Source organism: Drosophila bipectinata, chromosome 3L (genome assembly GCF_030179905.1).
Source record: "Drosophila bipectinata strain 14024-0381.07 chromosome 3L, DbipHiC1v2, whole genome shotgun sequence".
NCBI lineage: Eukaryota > Metazoa > Arthropoda > Insecta > Diptera > Drosophilidae > Drosophila > Drosophila bipectinata.
The window spans coordinates 25,197,406-25,217,613 of NC_091738.1; the positions used below are offsets into that span (position 1 = coordinate 25,197,406).

Below are 20,208 nucleotides of genomic sequence, written 5' to 3' on the forward strand. Positions count from 1 at the left end.
TCGCAAAAAGCATGATCCACAACTGTGTAAGATACAGCAGAGTTAACCCAAAATTAATGAGCCAAATAATGGGAAATCAACCAGCCGAAATGGTCATGCAGGCTCGTCCATTCCTCAACACTGGAATGGACTACTGTGGTCCTATATGGATTCATCAAAAGATTCGTGGAAAACGACCGGACAAGGCGCACATCCAAGATTTCTGTTGCTTCTCTCCGTTGCCGCACTCCGCCGCTTCTTGGGACGTGGAGGAAAATGCCATACAATCCATTACGATAATTCTACGAATTTTATTGGGCCCAACAACAAATTAAAGAAGTAAGAAAACGCCGTTTTTTCAAGTGTTGCTAAGGAACCATAGACCAGCATTGTAACCAAATCGCAATGGCAAATCGCAGAGGCTAGAACATCAAGGTCACCAGGATTCTCTGAAAGAGACAATAAAGCTCATGAATTTATGACAGCCTCAATATGGCATAGCAGCGTTCGAAGCTCTTCGAATCCAAGAACTGCAGATCCAACAGCACTGTTAAGGCCTAATAGGTCATAGAGCCGGGCGACTGAAGACAGAACAATGCGCCTAGTGGGCTTTTAGGTTGACTGAATCCTTTCAAACGAAAACAGCAAGTAGTCAGTTGCAGGATTCCAAGCTAGAACCAGAGTTTTTGTAAAATTGCTGCCATCAACGATTCTTAGGAAGACTCCAGATCTTCTTCAGGCACCTTATCCAGCACATCAGCAACATTGGAGCACCACTTCCTTAACCGAAATTGGCCTTTGGCAAGGATCCCGGATGTTTGCTTCATTATGCTAATAGCTTCATCTATAGAGCCACCTCCGGAAAGTATGTAGATCATCCACATAAAAGTCGCGACACAGAATGTCGGTCCCTTTTCGAAAGATGAATTGCTCATTAATTGCTCAACTGATGAACTGCTAAAATTGAAGCAGACTTCGTTCCATAGGTGACAGTATCCAGCTTAAGAACCTGTAACTCATCCTGGGTGGAATCCCGCCAAAGAATGCACTGAAGATAGCTGTCCTTATGAAAAACCCAGACGCAACGATACATTTTGCAAATATCTTCAGTAATGGCCACCCGATGGCATCGGAGCCTTAACAAATCATGCAATGACTTTGGCTGAATAACTGGGCCAGACATCAACACGTCATTCAATAAATATCCAGAAGTGGTGACAGCAGATCCATCAAAAACAACCCTGAACTTGGTTGTTGAACTGTCCTTCTTTAAAACACAATGGTGTGGCAGGAAGTACATTTCAGTGATGCTCTAATCTGAGGGACTGGAGACTTATGACCCAACTCCAAATTCTTCTTTATAAAGGCCAGGACTTCTTTCTTTATGAGGACAGCGGCAGAGCTTCCTTTGCGCTCTTCGGCACATCCTTGTGGGCAATGAAAACGAGTTATCTTCTCTGGATAATTGAACCGCTCCAACACACGACCCATCCAAGTCGGGTATGCAGCAACGGCAGGCCGGCTGAGAGCTGAATTTGACCATCACCCAGCACCTCATAAAAAAAAGATTCGCTCCGATAAGAAGATAGATACGCTGTGGACGAAAAAATTCTAGATCAGCCAATGAAAGATTGCCCGAAATATTCAAACTGGAGACATCAAAACTGAAGTTAGGCTGCAGTTCCGTGATATTGGCGGCGGTGGACCACAGAACATCAACAGAGAATGCGTCTGTCGCAAAGCCGGTATCGCCAATACCAGACACCGCCATGAATGATTTGCATCTCCGAAGCTGCAGCTGACTTGCCAGCCGGGAAGTGATTACTTGCACCTGCGATCCAGAATCCAACAGAGCTCGGCATGGAACAAGGGATCCAGCGCGACTACGAGCAAGAATGTTCGCGGTAGCAAACAAAGATATATTACCGCTACGACCTTGAGCAACTAGTGCATTAGCAGTGGACGGCGAAGAGGCTATAGGTTCGGTCAACTCGGCTATGGCTGACGTGGGAGGACCAACTAAAGGCTGGACGCTAGAAGCCTACTATTCCACAATATACAGCAGGACTCCAGCAGCCGCTGAAGTTTATAATTGATTATATTATGTTCCGACCAACCCGAAGTAAATAATTCCCGCGCCAAAATTTTATCGCTCAAAATGTATTTGCTCGGGGCGAAAACGATCTGGCCCACTGTGCGCTCAGAACCGTAGCGGAACGTAAATATATATGAAGTTATGTGCGGTCGCACGCACTTGCGTTGTGGAACGTATGTATGTATAAAGTCTACGCGGGCGAATGCACTTGCGTTGTGGAACGTAAGTATGTATATTCACTTGCGAGCTGCCGTTTATGTTTAAGCCTATGTATAATATATTATAATTTATTTCTTATTATTAACAAACTGTTACTAGCCAAATTTTTTTTTTAACAAAAACTCTCTGTTTTAAGAGACACTTATAACCTATAGACAGAAAAATAAGATATCTTTGAAATACCGGATGGAATTGAAAATATAAAAGTTTTTTGCACTGAGCGGATCCGATTCTCAAAGTGTTTCACATGATCTATTTTTTTTCGGACACTTTAAAATGGTCAAGAGTTGAAAGCTCTTGAAAAAATTAAGGTTTTTAGTTCTGGACAGGGAACCCTTTGATTACTAGTTAAAAAATATTTTTTTAACTTAAGCAGCCCGTTTCGTGCTGTTTGTAAAAGTTGCAAACAAAAACCAGAGAAAAATAAAATTGAACGAATTTGAAAAAAACCTATCATTCTACAATATAAATACCCAAAATTAAGATCACCTTGTAGCGGGTTGAATGCGATACCAATAGTTAAGCTTATTATTTTATTATCGTTTAGTATTGTGCCGTAAGGAGTAAGGCATTTCCTAGACTAAGTTTTACCTATTATTGAATTTGTAACCTCCCACAAAATAAAATATACGTATACGTTATTCGTTGAACACACAACTCGGCAGTGTTCTCAATGGCGCGCCTGCGTGTATAGTAGGCAACTTTCGCACGAGCGACCCCAGAAGCTTTTATTCGCAGTCAGGTAGATTGGAGACTTTGCCGTTTTGCGCTAATGGTTTTGATATTAGTTATAAAGATGCAGGAACACGCATTGGCAACTGGCGTTGGTGGCTTGAGATTTGGCGGCCAATTTAACAGCGTTGGCGGCATAGGCGTTGGGTACCGCTTGCAGCGTTTTTAAGTGATCTTCTGCCGGAGCGGAATCGCACCCTAGCGAAAGGATAGCATTTGTGGCGCGGACAGCTTAAAGTACACTGGAACTTGGTATACTTATTTTCTGTCCGTCTTTTTCTGAGAACAACTTATTATCTGGTCTTTTAAGGGTAAATCCCATTTATTCGCCAGGCCCCGACGGAGTACCAGGCTGTGTGCTAAAATACTGCGCCAGGGCTCTGTGCAAACCTCTTCTAAGACTTTTCAACTTATCTTTGGAAACCTCGAGGCTGTGTGCTAAAATACTGCGCCAGGGCTCGGTGCAAACCTCTTCTAAGACTTTTCAACTTATCTTTGGAAACCTCGATTTTTCCCCTTAAGTGGAAGGAATCATTTATAATTCCCCTACATAAAAAGGGGAAAAAGTCCGAGGCTGCCAACTACAGAGGCATCTCTAAGTTGTCGGCAATTCCAAAGTTATTTGAAAAATTAATTACCCCTCATTTGCAACACCTTTGCTCTTCGATCATCACTCCTTGTCAGCATGGCTTTATTAAGCGTCGCTCCACCACCACAAACTTATTGGAGTTGACATCCTTTGTCATAGATGGCTTTTGTAAGGGATATCAAACCGATGTAATTTACACAGACTTCAGCAAAGCATTTAATTCAGTTAATCACTCACTCTTGTTGAGTAAACTGAATATGCTGGGTTTTCCTAAAGACCTCTTAACGTGGATCTCCAGCTACTTAGATGGAAGGACACAAAGAGTTTTATTTAAAAACATTCAGTCCCGTCTGGTCCGTGCTACATCCGGCGTCCCTCAAGGAAGTCATCTTGGCCCGTTATTATTTACGCTTTTTATAAACGACTTGCCCCCTGCTTTAACGAACTCTCTAGTTCTTATGTATGCAGAATGTAAAGCTTTGTCTTCAGTACAAATCCATCTCTGACCAATGCAGTCTTCAGTCTGACCTTGATAACTTTAAAAAATTGTGTTTAGCTAATGATCTAATACTAAATGGATTTAAATGCAAACATATGTCTTTTTATCGTTCTTGCCCTCTGCAAGCTACTTATTCTATTAATGGGATTGCCTTAGAAAAATTAACCCAGGTTAATGATCTCGGCATCCTATTAGACATCAAACTTAAATTTGCCGACCATATTTCATTAATGGTTAATAAGGCTAAAGGAGTCCTTGGTTTTATCAAAAGGTGGTCAAAAGAATTTAATGACCCCTATATAACCAAAACACTATTCATTTCTTTGGTCCGTCCTATACTGGAGTACGGTTCATGTGTCTGGAGTCCCCAATATGGAGTACATCAGGACCGCATAGAATCCGTACAAAAGAATTTCCTAACTTTTTCACTTAGAGGTCTAAACTGGGATGCAAATCTTCAACTTCCATCTTATAGTAGTAGACTCTTACTCATAAACTTACCTAGCTTAACAAATTGTAGGACAATGCTCGGTGTAGTTTTTCTGCATAACCTTATTAACGGGGATGTAGATAGCCAGCATTTACTAACACGCTTAAATTTTAACATTCCTAATAGAGGGACTCGAAACTTTAGTCCTCTGTTCCTTAGCCGTTGTAGTTCGACATATGCACTGCATGACCCTTTTAGGGTATTATGTTCGAACTACAATGGTCTCTACTCTATTACATCTCTTTCCTGTCCCTCTAACTTAAAATATACAATTTTAAATTTCCTTACTAACTCCTCTTAGCTTAATAATTAACAAATAACTTAATATATTCTAACAAATCGTTTCTTGAGCGCCCCTCGGTCGTCTGGGCCTCTAAGCTTTATGATGAATACAGGAATGCTAGCTGATGCTCTTATTGATGCACAAGCCATTTCCAAATTCTGAAAGACCGGTCAAAAAAAAAAAAAAAAAAAAAAAAAAAGCACCAGGTGTTACTGGATTAGTGCCTGGACGGGACGATACAGCACTCGTCCAGGAGAAGTCCTCGTCTGAACGATGGACAGGAGATAGTGACGCCGCAACAGGATGGCAGCGTTTGGGTCCTGCAGCCGAGTGCGGAAACACGGAAAGATGGCGGGCGAGGCAGTGAAGCCCCGGCGTCATCCGCCCATTCGGCAAGTACTGGGGCCACTAGGAAACCACAGGTGGCCGACCAATTGAAGAGGATTGCCAAGCTGAAGAAGGATTTTTAGCACTTTCGCAGCCTCAATACGGAGCGTGCTGATCCCGCTATGTTGAGTGAGGTTAGGGTAGGTCACTCGCCATTTGCAACCGGCCTGGCCGTACCTGACCAAACAAGTGCTTGTGTGACGTCAGACAGACCGCCGTTTTGGAGTGAACCGGTACCGTGTACAGTTTCTCAGAGCTGTACCACGAGGAATATGCGCTACTGGTACTATGGTTCAAGCGGCGGGCCGTACAGAGAATCTTCTATTGCGCATTTACGGAGAAGACGCAAGAGTATGGTTGTACTGATCTAGAGAAGTACTCTACTGAACTACCAGAAGTTACTAAAAGCTTTGAAGGATGACGCGCGTATAGCCAGCTCTTTAGCATCCGAGATGTGCCTGCAATAGCGGAGCACAATCTGAAAAAGCTCGAGACTTAAAAGAGCCAGAGCGTCGATTGCTTCATGCTAGCATCTACCGCGTTTAGGATGACGAACAGGATATTTACTTCAGCAGTTGTCCAATGTGTGAAGACAGCGATATGGACTACATGCCATTTGGAACTGCCAAGGGTTCATCGAAGTCACACCTACAGAGAGGTAAAGGCTTGTGAGAAAACATCGATTATGCCTTACGTGATTGCGCTGGATTCTGCGCTGTGTTTAGAGAATGCCCTGTGATTGGATGCAGGAGGAAATTGGAGAAGCACTAATCGGGTTCAACGGCCGACGTTGGACCGAGGGAAGGCGTCCGAGTAAATTAAGGGTCATCGTCATCTGTGGATGCTCAGTCGACCCTGGAAAGGAGTTTCAGCTGTGTCGACGAGGACGGGGAACGACTACTCTTCCGTGCATTACCGGTAACAATAGACAGCCTACTAACGTGGTACATCTGCAGATTAATAGAGCAGGTGCGTGCACCTGACATGTGTTGGGAAACAAATATGCCGTTTCGGACTTGACTTTGCTGATGCAGAGTCAAAGAGATGCCAGAAGCGTTAACAAGGACGTCCGACTACCGATGAAGCCCTACGAGAATGCAGTACCAGCATTTTGGACTGGACCATGGGCATTTAGGATTGCCATTGAGAACAAGACGGTTTGCTAGAGAGACAGGGACCGTACGCAGCCGCAACCGAACTTGGATGGGTTGTTTTCGGTCCTGTAGGAGAACGAAAAAAAACGCCTTCACTGAGGACTTGCCTGGTAGTAACGTCGTTGCACATTGTTCTGCTACGTAGCTATGATATGGCGTACAACCGGCTGATCAATATTGAGAAGAAAATGAGGCGAGACGGCCAGTTTGCCTTGGAATATTTACGGCTCATAATGGACTACGTCGTCAAAGGATAAGCGTTTGGAACGATCGGAGATCGCTATGGATAGCGATAAGACTTGGTATTTGCCTTATTTTGGAGTGAAGAATCCCAACTAGCCGGGAAAGATTCGATTGCGCTGCGATTGCGATTTGGCGCTGAGCAAATGGTCACAGCACTATAAGCCTTGGGGATCTATTCTTTTCCATTTCAGGAAAGGTGCTGTCGGAGTCTGCAGGTACATAAAGAAGATGTTTCACCAGGTGCTGATCCAACCTGAAGATAGATGTGAGCAACGATTCTTCTGGAGACATGGACGACCAACGAGATCCTGAAGTTTATGAGATGTGCGTGATGACCTTTGGTGCGCACTGTTGCTGCATGCTCACCAAGTGCGGCTCATCATGTGAAGACTGTTAATGCCAGACGATCCGTGAATTCGTCAAGACCATCGTGGACTACCACTAAGTAGACGACTATTTGGACAGTTTCGTCACGGAGAGGGGGCAATTAAGGTATGTACCTGAGTAAAGTATGTACCCTGATACATGCAGAAGGCGGATTGAAGATGTGGTAGTTTTCGTCTAGCTCGCCGACATTATACAAGATGCTCGGACCCAGTGATTACGCCCAGAGTATTGGATGGGACGAGGCCGAGCAGAACATTTTGGAAATTCGGTAGACGGCTTAAGGTTTTGAGTAAAGTACGACAAAGTTGCTCCCATCGTGCTAGATGGAAAGAGAGTTGCCACAAAAGGGAATTCTTGAGCATGGTTATGTCGATGTTTGATCCATTGGGATTCCTGTGTTTCCTAAGGATAACAGCGAAATTATTATTGCGAGAGGACTGGAGGAAGGAGATCCCATGGGACTGGTAGGGATTCCCCTACTAGGGAACAGAGTAACTGAGATTCTGGAGTCAACAAAGGTGGCCCAATGGAGATGGATACCGTCCGCCGATAACGTGGCGGATTATACGACTCGGTCGCAATGCAGCGTAGACTTAAGTGAGGAGTCACGCTGGTTAAGAGGACCGGCATTCCTGAGGAGACCAGCAGGTAGCTGGCCAGGATATGTACCAGGTGACGAAGAGGATGAAGAAAAGATGCCAAATGAGTTTATGCTCGTCGGAGATACGTTTATATAGCTGCAGATATAGCTGTTTCTAAAGCTACAGGCGATTGGTGAGGACTACGGCCTGGGTCCTTAGGTTCACGCGCCGATTACGTGGACAACGAGATGAGCTTGAGAGCTACGACCTCACTGTGGCTGAGTGTAAGGAAGCAGAGAATTTGTTGGTCTGCAGAGCGCAATGTGAGTCGTTTTCAAATGGGATGTGGGTCACAGAGAACGGACTGCAAGTAGCTAAAGGAACCAACATATGTGGACTGGCACCATGGAATAGAATTACACCGTCACAGTCTCACGGAGATGATTAAGCGCGATGCCCACGTAAGGACGAAACATCAAAATGTGGATGCTACGATCACGAAAATCCAGACCAGGGTCTGGATCACGAGACGGAGGAGAGTGATTTGTCAGGAGATTTCTGGATCCAGCCAGTTCAAGCTGCAGAGAGCGCGGTCGATTCCGCCAATAATGGGAACCCTGCAGGACGATCGTTTGGGGGGCAATAGTTGGCCGTTCAAGAGTACCGGTCTTGTCTACTTTGGACCACTGCTAGTAACCGAAGCCAGGCACCAGAAGAAGCGATAAGTGGGCTTGTTTGCGTATCTGACGAACAGGGCGACCTGGCACATGATCTGCGCACGGATTCCTGTATTATTGTGATCAGGAATTTTATTTGTCGTCGAGGGCCAGTACATAGTACATCCTCCCGGCCGGGATGGAAGCATTGTAAAGGAAGGAGCCACAAGGTGGCGCATCGCGAGGATGCTGAGGCACCGATTCTGAAAAAGGTGGGTCTTGAAGCATCTGCCCACGTTGACACGCAGATTGAAGTGGTGTCGCAGAGAGAAGTCGATTCTTCGAGGAGACATCGTCTTCGTTTGTGACCCAGCTGGGACGCGTCGAGACTGACGGAAAGGCGTCATGGAGGAAGCCTTTGCTGGAGTGAATGGAGAAATCAGGCGAGCCAGCGACCGAATCATGGATGGGGAGATCGGTCTCGCTGGATAATGCGCTTGCTTCAAAGTTGGCGGTTTTGGATATGTTTGGGGATGTTATTCACGGAGGTGGAAATGTCGCGGGTCGAATGCAATACCGATAGTATAGCTTAGTATTTTCTTATCTTTTGGTATTGTGCCCCTATGGAATAATCGGACAAATTAATACTAAGTCTGTGAGTTGTCGTCAAGAGTCATGGAGTGTGGGAGGTTAAACTGCTGAAAGGCATTTCCTAGACTTAGTTTGAACTATTATTGAATTTCTAACCCCCACAGAATAAATTATACGTATATATATGTTATTTGCTAAATATACAACTCGGCAGTGTGGTCAATGGCGCCTATGCGTGCAGTGTAGGCAAATCTCGCACGAGCAACGACACACCTGTATTAATCCAAAACCAAAAACACCTGCGCAGCAAGGCGACAGAGTCCTGTCAATGTTATACGAATATTTTGATCGAAAACTTTTAAGTAAGTTTTCAAAGTTATTCCAATGGTAGCTGAAATAGACTTTAAAAACAATCTCCTTGACTTTGGATTAAATATTTTCTGTGTGATTGAAGTGAGACGACGCACCAAGTGACACGAACATGTTCATAGAGTTCCCTTTAACTATTCCTCTGGAACCTTTTGTTGCCCTGCTAAAGTACCTCTATAAGTGACATTTTACACTCTGAAAAAGGTATCGTAGATGTTTTCAAGAATGCATTTATTCGAATATGATGGATGGGTTTTATGACATGCATGGTCATGTATAGAACACATACTTCCTGATAGGAAAAGTACAGACAATTGTACTGTACCCTCAATGCAAAATCATTTATGGGTTGAGTGAAGGCTGTATTCTAAGTTATCTTTACTTAAATAAAATTTATCATACAAAATAACTTTGCGCCCACCTGAACATTTTACTAAATAACCAATTCGATTCCACAACTTTTCCATCTTTATATATTTTTGTATAAATTTACGTTTGTGTTATTTTTTTTTTTACAGGACGCAAAAATTTTTTGCGAATGGCCGCAGCAGTCCCCAGAGCAAAATCTTACTCTCTTACGATTTTCGTTCGTTCATCTTACGCTCATATTCTCATTGAACGCTTTCTGTTTCTCAGTCTTTGAAAGGAGCGCGATGAAGAAGTTTGGTCTGCGCTTGGATTAATCTTTGTATGTTTGCCCCAAAATTCAAAATTTTCAAATTACATTTTTCAAATCGAAATTTTGTGCTGTCTTCGAAACGCACGCACACATGCACCCGTGTATTGACACGCATGCTATTTTTCGTAAAATAATACGTCGTACCAAATTTCATAAGGAAAAAATTTTACTTCCTTAGCGAAAAGATTACTTTTAAGATTACTTTTAATATTTCATTCTGTTTTCAAGACATTTTTGGAATTTATTGAAGGCAATAGACATGGGTAATCATCGTTTCTTTTAAGGAATAAGTTCGTTCGTTCTTTTTTTAGTACTGAACTAGGTCGTTTGTTTTGTTCTTCTCGTAAGTTCAAACAATATTAAAAATTTAATTTTAAAAATTATAAATTTTAAAAATAAAAATAAAAATTTTAAAATTTTTCACACTTTTGAAGTGTTTCCATATTTTACTGTGTTTTCTTTTTAGAGATATTTCGCTGTTGTCCACTCAAAATGTTGTTAACACAAAATTAATAGATCAAAGATCAAAGGACAAAGACCAAAGAACAAGAACAAAAACCAAAGAACAAGGAACAAAGGCCAAAAAGCAAAGAACAAGGAACAATGACCGATGAACGATGTGAACTAGTTCAGATCGGTCTTTCTTGTTCGTTCGTTCGGCAACTCTAGCAACAGCCCAACTCTAGAAGGCAACGCATTGAGGCAGACATCTATAAAGTATATATATTCTTGATCAGGATCACCTTCAGAGTTGATATTGTTTAAGCATGTCTGTCTGTCCGTCTCTTTTAAAACTATCGAGACTTTAAAGTTTAAACACACCCTTCTTTCCTTCACACACAGTATATATATCGGAATCGGCCGACTATAGCTTAAGTAAAATTTCGTAAAAATATCAGCTTTGATATTTTTGAAAATATGTTAAAAGCTTGGGACTTTTTTTTTAAATTTTTTATTGTAATAAATGCGAGGTTATATCAACTTCGGCTACGCCCGAAGCTAGCTTATAGATATTTTTCATAGATATGTATAGTTCATAGATAATTTTTTTGGTTCACTGACAGAAAAAGAAGAAGATTTAAGCCCCAGCTAAGTAATATGAAAGATAACATAATAGACAATAAAGAATTTGATGAATTCGTTGGTAAGCTACAATGTTTTTCTGACAATCTTAACATTAAAATTTAAGTAACAGATACTAAGACTGCATTCTGGGTACGAAGATCTCAAGTCGGTCGCTGGGTGGGTAAGTCATTGCGGTGAAGATTGTTTGGTTGCTCAACCTTTTAAACCTCTTGCCGGGTGGTTAGGGTGCAAGAGTAGCTTGGTCAAGTACTTTTCCTTCTCTTCTGCGATCACCATATTTGGGAGCCGAACATCTATTTAGGTTTCAGTAGCGAGTTCAAGTTTATATTCAATGTGGCGGCGCCATATGAGTCTTCTGTCGAGGTGTACTCTTAGATATCGATGATTGAAAAACATCGAAAACATTCCGTGCTTTTCACGAAACCCAAATTGATGTGACGGGATTCCTTAATGGATTCTTAGATATGTGTTTATCCGAGTCAATACGAGTCAATTTTTCAACGAGTTTAGATATTTATGAAAGTAGGCTTATCTGGATGATTTGTTCCGTAGAATAAATATCCTCGTAGTTGAAAATTGATTCTAAAGTGTATTTCTGAAAGCAGCGTTACGTTGATTTAAACTTACTCAAGTTTATCCTGTGAAACGCCGTTAGCGTTCTACGTAAATATGCTTAGCGCAGTCAATATTTCGATTATTGTGAAATCAGCAATTGAACTTTTTATTTTGTGGGCGGGCAATAATTCCTTTCTGGTGGGTGTGACTTTTTAGCTCCCTATAAACTGAGCAACCTCTATAGTTAGTTGCTCTACAGTAGCCGCACTTTTTCGAGATGCAGTTATGTTTGCTTAATGGGCAGTGTGATGAGTCATGAAGCTCTCCACAAACTACACACACCAGGCGCAGTTTACAGTATGTCCTTGTATGGCCATATTCTTGGCAGTTTGCACATTTTACCGGTCCTGAGTACGACTTGCAGGCCCTTGCTGTTTTTTTCTAACGATAAGATATTTCAATAATACTCTGTAGTTATCTTCAAACTTCCTCTGCAAAATTTGTTTCCTGAATGTTGCCCTTTACAAGGGGTATTATGCGGAAGCTATCCTTGCCAATAAGCTGAATAATTTTGTTGTCAAGAACATTGGAACTTAACGACTGATGTCGTTAAACGTGCTGCCGATAAAGTTTCGTTGGTTTTGTTGTTACGGTTGACGTTGTTTAAGAAATTGCGGAGCTAGTAACTCCGCTCTTTGGCTACAGAGATGGTAGCAAGATCGATAGAAGGGGGAGCAAGAGCGTACTCTCTTGCTCTCTCGTTCAATTTGGGGGTAATTGACCTCGCTTGATCGGTTTCGGTTGCGTTAAAAGTGAAGTAGGCGTTGTTTTTTTGTACTGAGAGCCGTCTCACGTCTTGCTCGCGTTGACGTTGTATGCGTACGTCATTAACATTCATTGTACTTGGGATTCATTTAAATAGAATTTTAAGTGTTAGGTTTTAAATTAATTAATTAACTAATCAATATAAACAAACGCGATTTTATCGCAGAAAGCGTCTTTTCCATTCCTGGAGCACAATAGATACACGTTTGCATGCGAAGACGGTTCAAGAATAATGAATAATATCAATATTAGTTATTATATTGAAAATTGTGCAAATCCTTTGGCAAATGTAATGGACCATAAATATATAGTAACTGATTAATGATTAATGAACTGATTAATTTCAAGGCTTTGAACTAAAAACTTAGCAATTTGTCAACACATTTTTATATCAGAAAAAGAATTTTTGAAGTACATTGAACCAAATATTGTCAAATGAATCCAAATTGGAAATAATTTAATAAATCTATTGAAGGAAATAATATTATTCAATTAAGCCAATGTACACTTGATTTAAGAAGTTAAAGTTTAGTACTTTAAAAACCATATATGAATATTACATTTTTTTCAAGTACTTTACAAGAACTAACACCAATTAAAAAACCTAATAATAATATTTACAATTATAGTTACAAGCATAATCATTACAAGCATACGATCATACGATTCCTAGTTCCAAATCTGATAGTTCGAACTCTTATATCAACCCTGTTGTTGGATTTCTCTTTCATATGCAAAATCGAAAGTCCTATACATGTATGACTGTCAGTATAGCCAAAAAGCAATTACAATAAATATTTGTATTCGTATTTATTGGAATGCCGAAAACTTTTCACTGCAAGAAGTTCATTCTTCTTTTTGTCTCTGCCATAATGATCGACTTGAAGCGATGAGTTTTAAGTAAGAAGCTATGCATTATTTGAGATAGTATAATCGACAAAAAAAAAATTTCATAAAATCCGTTTTTTTTTCAGTTACTCAGATGTTCCCCCTTAAAGTGTTGGTGGATTACATCCGTACCGGGTGTAATATAGTCGTAAAAATCGACCATAGGTAGGATGGCTTCTTGCTTTTGAAATTTAACTGGGGAAAATTATGGTAACTTCACTAAAATTAATAGCATACTTGAGTTTTAAAAGTGGTTTTTGGCAGGGACATACTTTTTTAAAAATAAGTTTTTTTTGCAATGAATGCGACTTTATTTAAAAAGGATACGTAAATTACGTCGCTGCAATATCGAACATGGAGATTTTCGTTTATTCCACGTTCATCTATTTCAGACATTTCCGTCATATCTGATATACCAATTCTAAGGTCGGTCTCCATTATATCTGAAAAGAAAATGAAAGAAAATTACAAAATTGATGTAAAGTGAAATACAAATCAAACAAATAAAATAAAACTATGTATTAACTTTCTATTCAAATGTATTTTTATAATGGATCTATAAAAAAAAGTAAATTACAAAGTTATTTTATTTTATTTAGGAGACTAACAAGAAGTGTATAAGAATTAAATCTTATATTTTTAGGTAATATTGACTGACACAGAGAGGCGCCATTAACAATTTTTTGCTTGGTCGAGATTTGCGTCGCAGGCAGGATCAGCTGAAAACAAGAATTAATCGAAGATAGTTTGGATCGTAAAGGACACTTTTTGCTTCTGGATTAAGGGATTAAAACCATGGCACTCGAATATGCCTACAAGAGGCATATAGTGCATGGAAACGGATGGTACGCCTGCCAGCGAACCAGACTAGAAGCTATAGCTATGTACAAAGCGACCAGCCTGGTACCTTTCAAGTATGTGCTTGCCGGCAGCATACTCCCTCTGAATAAGAGGCGAAGTCTACCTATCACCTCTACAGATTTATGGGTCACAGCACAGGAGTTGAATATCGCAACTCCACCAAGTGCCTCGTCAGGCACAGCTCTTTTGTCCCGAAAACGGCACCGTTATTCATGCACCTCTCATTCGTCATTTGAGTCATAGTCGTTTTGGAGGCGGGAGTAGGCGTAGCAAATTTTGACACAAACTTGATCTCCGCGGATACCATACCAAGTTCCAAGATCCACGCGTTAAAAATTTTAGTCCGTTTGTATAGGAAATTGGTATATATAGAGGTATATCTCCTCTAAAAATCGAGCTGATTTGGATGAAATTTGTTTTTCAGATATATATTAACTATAGAAATAGTTTGGCATCAAAAGTTTTTCAAAAAACGTTCCTGTACGGGCGTTAATAATAAATAAACTTGAACTGCGTGGGTATTGTAGGAGTCTCCATGCCACATCCTACAGCTCTATCTCTTATAGTCTCTTAGATTCACGCGTTCATATGAACAGACGGTCGGACGGACATGGCTATATCGACTCAGCTGTTGATACCAGGTATAAAGACACTAATTAAGTGGCAAGTAAAACTTTTGAATTAACGAACAATGAAATAAAAAAACAAAGTTGTTTCGCTCAGAGCTAGGCAGCTCTAACTTTTTTTAGCTGCTCACGCACACACTCAAAAGTTCAACATTTTTGCGATTTGCCCACCACTGATTTAGAGGGAAGTAAAAAGCTATTCATGAGAGGTACGCGAGAGTGGAACATTGAGTTGAAAGGAGAGGAATCAAAGGGGTATGAGTGTGACAACTCTATTGGGAAACATTTTGGAGAAAACAATGTATTTTTAGCTTTGGCAAAGCAAGAAGTTTCCATCATTTAAAGGATAACATTTCCCTTATAACACTTGGTTAAGGAGACCCGCCCCATTCTCGGTTTTAAAAAATCGATTTTTTTTTTTTAAATTTAATTCAAACTTGTAACTATTCAAGAATGTTCCCTGAAAATTTCAAGTAAAAATTTCAAAAACTTTTGAAGATATAGCCGATTTATGGTGGAAGCCTCAGGCGACGGCGAGAGCCGTCTCAAAACTTTAAACGCGTTTTTCTCGAAACAGTGTTTTTACGACTGGCGCATGAGGTTACTCAAAAACTATTAATCCAATCGGTTCCAAATTTTAACACGTTATTCTATACATATGTAGCTCTCGTATGAACTAGGATAAATCAAATCGGTGAAGATCTTCTTTACTTTTCAACTCGATTTGTGGCTGAAAAAAATGGAAATTTAAAAAAAAAAAAAAGGGGGGGGGTATCCTGAAAGCGCTATTCAGGATTTTTTAGTCCAGAAAAATTGGGGGTAAATTTTAGTTTTTTGTTAAAAAAAAATAGAAACAATCTTCGGCGATATGGGACCCTCTTTAAGATGTGTCGTAGGTGTGCTGGAAGGTCTACGCGCACGCTATATAAGTAATAAAAATTTAAAAAATGGGAGCAGAAGAAAATTTTGTTGTTATACCCTTGCAGAGAGTATTATAATTTTGGTCAAAAGTGTGCAACGCAGTGAAGGAGACATCTCCGACCCTATAAATTATATATATTCTAGATCAGGATCACCTCCTGAGTTGATATGAGCATGTCCGTCTGTCTGTCCGTTTCTACGCGAACTAGTCTCTCAGTTTCGAAGCTATCGTCTTGAAACTTTGCACACACCCTTCTTTCCTTTGCACGCAGTATATAAGTCGGAACGACCGGAATCGGCCGACTATATCCTATAGCTGCCATATAACTGATTGATCGGAAATGGTATAACTTTGGTGTTTTTAGAGTTAGAGAGTTCAAATTTTACACGAGCGCTATTTTTGGCAAACTAATACGACATGCCATCGTAAGGATCGGCCGACTATATCCTATAGCTGCCATATAACTGAAAGATCGGAAATGACACAACTTTCGTGTTTTTGAAGATAGAAAGCTGGAACTTGCTACAGATTATATTCTTGGTTCTGAATATATTCTTGGTTATATTCAGTTAATCCGACCTACCAAATTTCATACCGATCGGCCGACTATATCTTATAGCTGCCATATAACTGAACGATCGGAAATGGTACTTGGTAGAAATATCAACTTACGTATTTTTGAAGATAGAAGTTTGGGACTTTTTTTAGATTTTTTATTTTAGTTAATTAGTTTTATGATGATGTAACTATAAGGATCGGCCAACTATATTCGATGTTTGCGATATATATCTGGTTTTAACTGCAAGGGTATATAAACTTCGGCTCCGCCCGAAGTTAGCTTTCCTTTCTTGTTTTTTTTATATTTTTATATCGGTTTTATTTCTTCAAGTCCCGTTTCATTTCTATTTTTTTCCGTTGGTATATGTCGTCGAAGACTAGCGCAGATTCTCATCTTCAACTTATTTAATCAAAATAATTTTTCCGAGTTTATTTTTTTGTTACTTAATATTTACTCAAACAAGAACTTCCTACACACTAGGAAGTGTAGGACGTCCGAGATTCTCAGAGAAAACTCTACTCCTTAGTGGCAGAGCAAAGTACCAAGATTCCACGTTAGAAAACACATGGACTGAAAACTTAAGACTATGGATAGCGCACAGAAAAAGAGCTATTATAAGTCTCTTCTAAGGCTGTAGGGTTGATATGGGGACTGTCTTCAAAGCTGCTTCACTTCAAAGTTCTCTTCAATTCGTTGCATCACTTGCCGTATCCGAACGTGATCGCTCTCGCCAGATTGCATATATCTTTGATCTTAGAATTAATGTTTAAGCCAAAGACGCTTAGAATCCTAGCCCTGAAGAAACTGCTCCAAAAAACTGAAAAACAAAAATTGTTCCTGTTGCTATCAAAACGTTCGAAGTATTGTGGGTAAATTGAGCCAATTTTTTACAAAGAGTGCTTCTTTAGATTTTGATATTTCTTTAGATGCTATCGCGCTTACTGGCTTAATCCTCTTTCTCTGATTATGACATTGTTCAGTATATCAACTCCGGTTCACGATATGGAACGCTTCTCGAACGAACAATGCTGGGAAATGGTAAAATTTTACTTCCAAAGTAACGAATCAGATTTGGACGAAAAATCATCTTCTCGGACGAGGCGCATTTCCATCTTGGCAGCTATGTTAATAGGCAAAACTGCCGTATCTGGGGAACGGAAAACTTTCATGTGATCGTGAAAAAACCAATCCATCCCGAACGATTGACTGTTTGGTGCGGATTATGGGCTGGTGGTAACATTGGGCCGTTTTTCTTCAAAGACAGTGCGGGAAGAGCCGTTACGTGATAACTGATTTTTGTGGCCTATTATCGACCAAATGAACGTGGAAGACATTTGGTTTTAACAGGATGGCGCCCCGTGCCACACATGCAATGCCACAATCAATCTTCTGCGCGAGAAGTTCGGCGAACGCGTTATTAGGCGGCGCGTCGAGGTCGCTTGGCCGCCTCGTAGCTGCGATTTGACGCCATTGGGCAACAAACAAATGAGGACCTGAAAGCCGAAATCGGCGAGTTATTGGCCAGATACACCCCCACACGCTCCAGAATGTCGTCATTGGTCTGATCGCATCGGCTACTGCCACGCCAGCCGCGGCAGCCACATGAATGATGTTGTGTTCCTTCATTAAACCGGAAGAATTAAGCTTTACAATAAAATAATCAGAATCAAAAAATATTGACGCGTTTTCATTTTATAGCCATTTCAAAAGGTGATTTTTAATTGGCCCACCCTGTATAAACATTTATTTCTCAAAATTTCGATTTCAGGATGTGTTTAAAGGTCTCTCAACAACAGATATCTCATTCTCTGCTGGTTCTGTTAATGTACCTAGCTGTGTTCTAAGGCACTGTTATGATATCCTTTGTTATTCTCTTACTATCTTATTCAATTTATCCTTGGATCTTGCATGTCTTCCCAAGAGATAGAATGAGTAATTTATTATCCCTCTCCATAAGAAAGGCCCAAAAGCACTTATTGAGAACTATCGCGGAATTGCTAAGCTATCTGCGATTCCCAAACTGCTGGAGATACTGGTTATTTCCCAACTGAAACATATTTGAAAAGGCACCATATACACTTTACAGCATGGTTTTGTCAACCATCGCTCTACTACAACTAACGTTCTTGAATTCACTTCGATCATCCGCAGGGTTTTTCTGAGCCACATGCAAGCTGATGTGGTATACACTGATTTTAGCAAAGCATATGATTTTGTAAACCAACATCTCCTCCTTTACACAGTGGTACAGTGGATGACTTCTATTCATCAAATCGCACCCAGTGTGTTTTGTGGAAACACATAACATCACAGTTTATAATCACAGATCACTTCTCTCTCTTCCTCTTAAGCGAACGGTCGTGTTTTTTTTGTGCGCACTGCGTTTATGATAAATATTGGTAGACCGGTGTTTACTTGCTTGTGAATCGAATCTATTGAGAATCTTAAGTTTTAACCTAAACCGTATCGCTTCGCAAGTGCTGTGGAGGGGTTTGTAGGTTTATTTGGAGGTGAATTAATAATTTATCTAAATTCAATTTCAAGCATAGCTCAGCTCTGCTTCTTTCCCGTCTTATCTCTACTTCTGCATTTTTCCTTTGCACTCTCCAAAGATCCCGCTTCGGCTTCCTATTTGGCACAGTGGGACAAGGTATAGAGTTTTTTAACTTTTTATATAATAATTTTGTTTTATTAATTAAAAATATGGAATTTAAACTGGTCTGTTCTATAAAGTCTTGTAACAAGACAATTTCCTCATCCGTCGTACACGAAAACGTCGTACACGCCAAGTGTGCCGGGTTCACTGCCTCAGTTTCGGATGCCATTTTCCGTAGGTCTGGTATACACTATTGTTGTGAAAACTGTCGTGCTGTCCAAGACGAAATGAGGTCGTTAATGAGATAGACCAAGAATGGATTTTAAGAGTTGATCACTGGTTTTCATAAAGCCAATGACCAACTCTGTGCGCTTGATACTCAGTTTAGCAGCCTTCAGCTACTAACGGAGTCTCCTAAGCGTAAGAAATCCGCTGTTTGTGATCCGCCTCAGTCTACTCAGCCGTAAATAACGCAGCCCCTCATATCTTTGGCCACACCAAGGGCTAGAACTGAGAACATTTCGCCGTCCGAATTTCTCAAGGAAAATGAGCAATTTTCTGAGCAAATGTCCTCTGTGGTATCCCTTCAAGTGATACCACAGGTCCTAGTAAATGAAATGAAACCCCCATCAGAGTCACCCAAAAGGGTATTCCCAAGTCCGGACCACCGGCTGATGCTGCAGTTCTCGTGCATATATTTGTTTCTCGACTTGCCCCTGATACTTCTACTACATTGATATCTCGGCTTATATCAAAGCCAAAACAAAAGCCGATAAAAAGGTGGAGGCGCACCTCCACGGCGCACGTCTTCTTTCAAGATTCGTGTGCCCGCGCTGATGTTCAAGACGATTTGTTCTTCCAGTTTTTAGCCAGAGAATATTTTCGTCCAAGAACATCAGCCTAGTTCCGTAAAGATAAAAGTTATAAAACCAGTGGAAGTAAGACGTCCCCATATCGAAACCACTGACCAACCTTCCACCTCTTCCTTGTCCACTAACCCAAAAAACTAGTATCGTCACTAACACTTACCTATCAGAACACTAGGGGGCTCCGTAGCAAACTCCCTAAAGTATATTTTGATAGTTCTTCTTTTGCTTCCCATATTATAGCCTTTACAGAAACTTAGTTAAAGCCGGAGATCTGTAGCTCCGAAGTTTTTTTTTTTTTTTTTTTTTTTTTTTTTTTTTCGCGGTCTTTCAGAATTTGGAAATGGCTTGTGCATCAATAAGAGCATCAGCTAGCATTCCTGTATTCATCATAAAGCTTAGAGGCCCAGACGACCGAGGGGCGCTCAAGAAACGATTTGTTAGAGTATATTAAGTTATTTGTTAATTATTAAGCTAAGAGGAGTTAGTAA

At 40.5% G+C, this 20,208-nt stretch overlaps 1 protein-coding gene across 7 annotated transcripts in view; it reads right to left on the reverse strand.

The window, feature by feature from the left end:
- Nucleotides 1-20,208, reverse strand: part of Myo81F (Myosin 81F) — a 550,527-nt gene that overhangs the window by 487,791 nt on the left and 42,528 nt on the right. For all 7 annotated transcript variants that reach the window (XM_070279498.1, XM_070279502.1, XM_070279501.1 and 4 more), the window contains exon 2: nucleotides 13,615-13,730. In XM_070279498.1, the coding sequence (XP_070135599.1) occupies nucleotides 13,615-13,730 (116 nt within the window). The remainder of the gene's footprint in view (nucleotides 1-13,614; nucleotides 13,731-20,208) is intronic.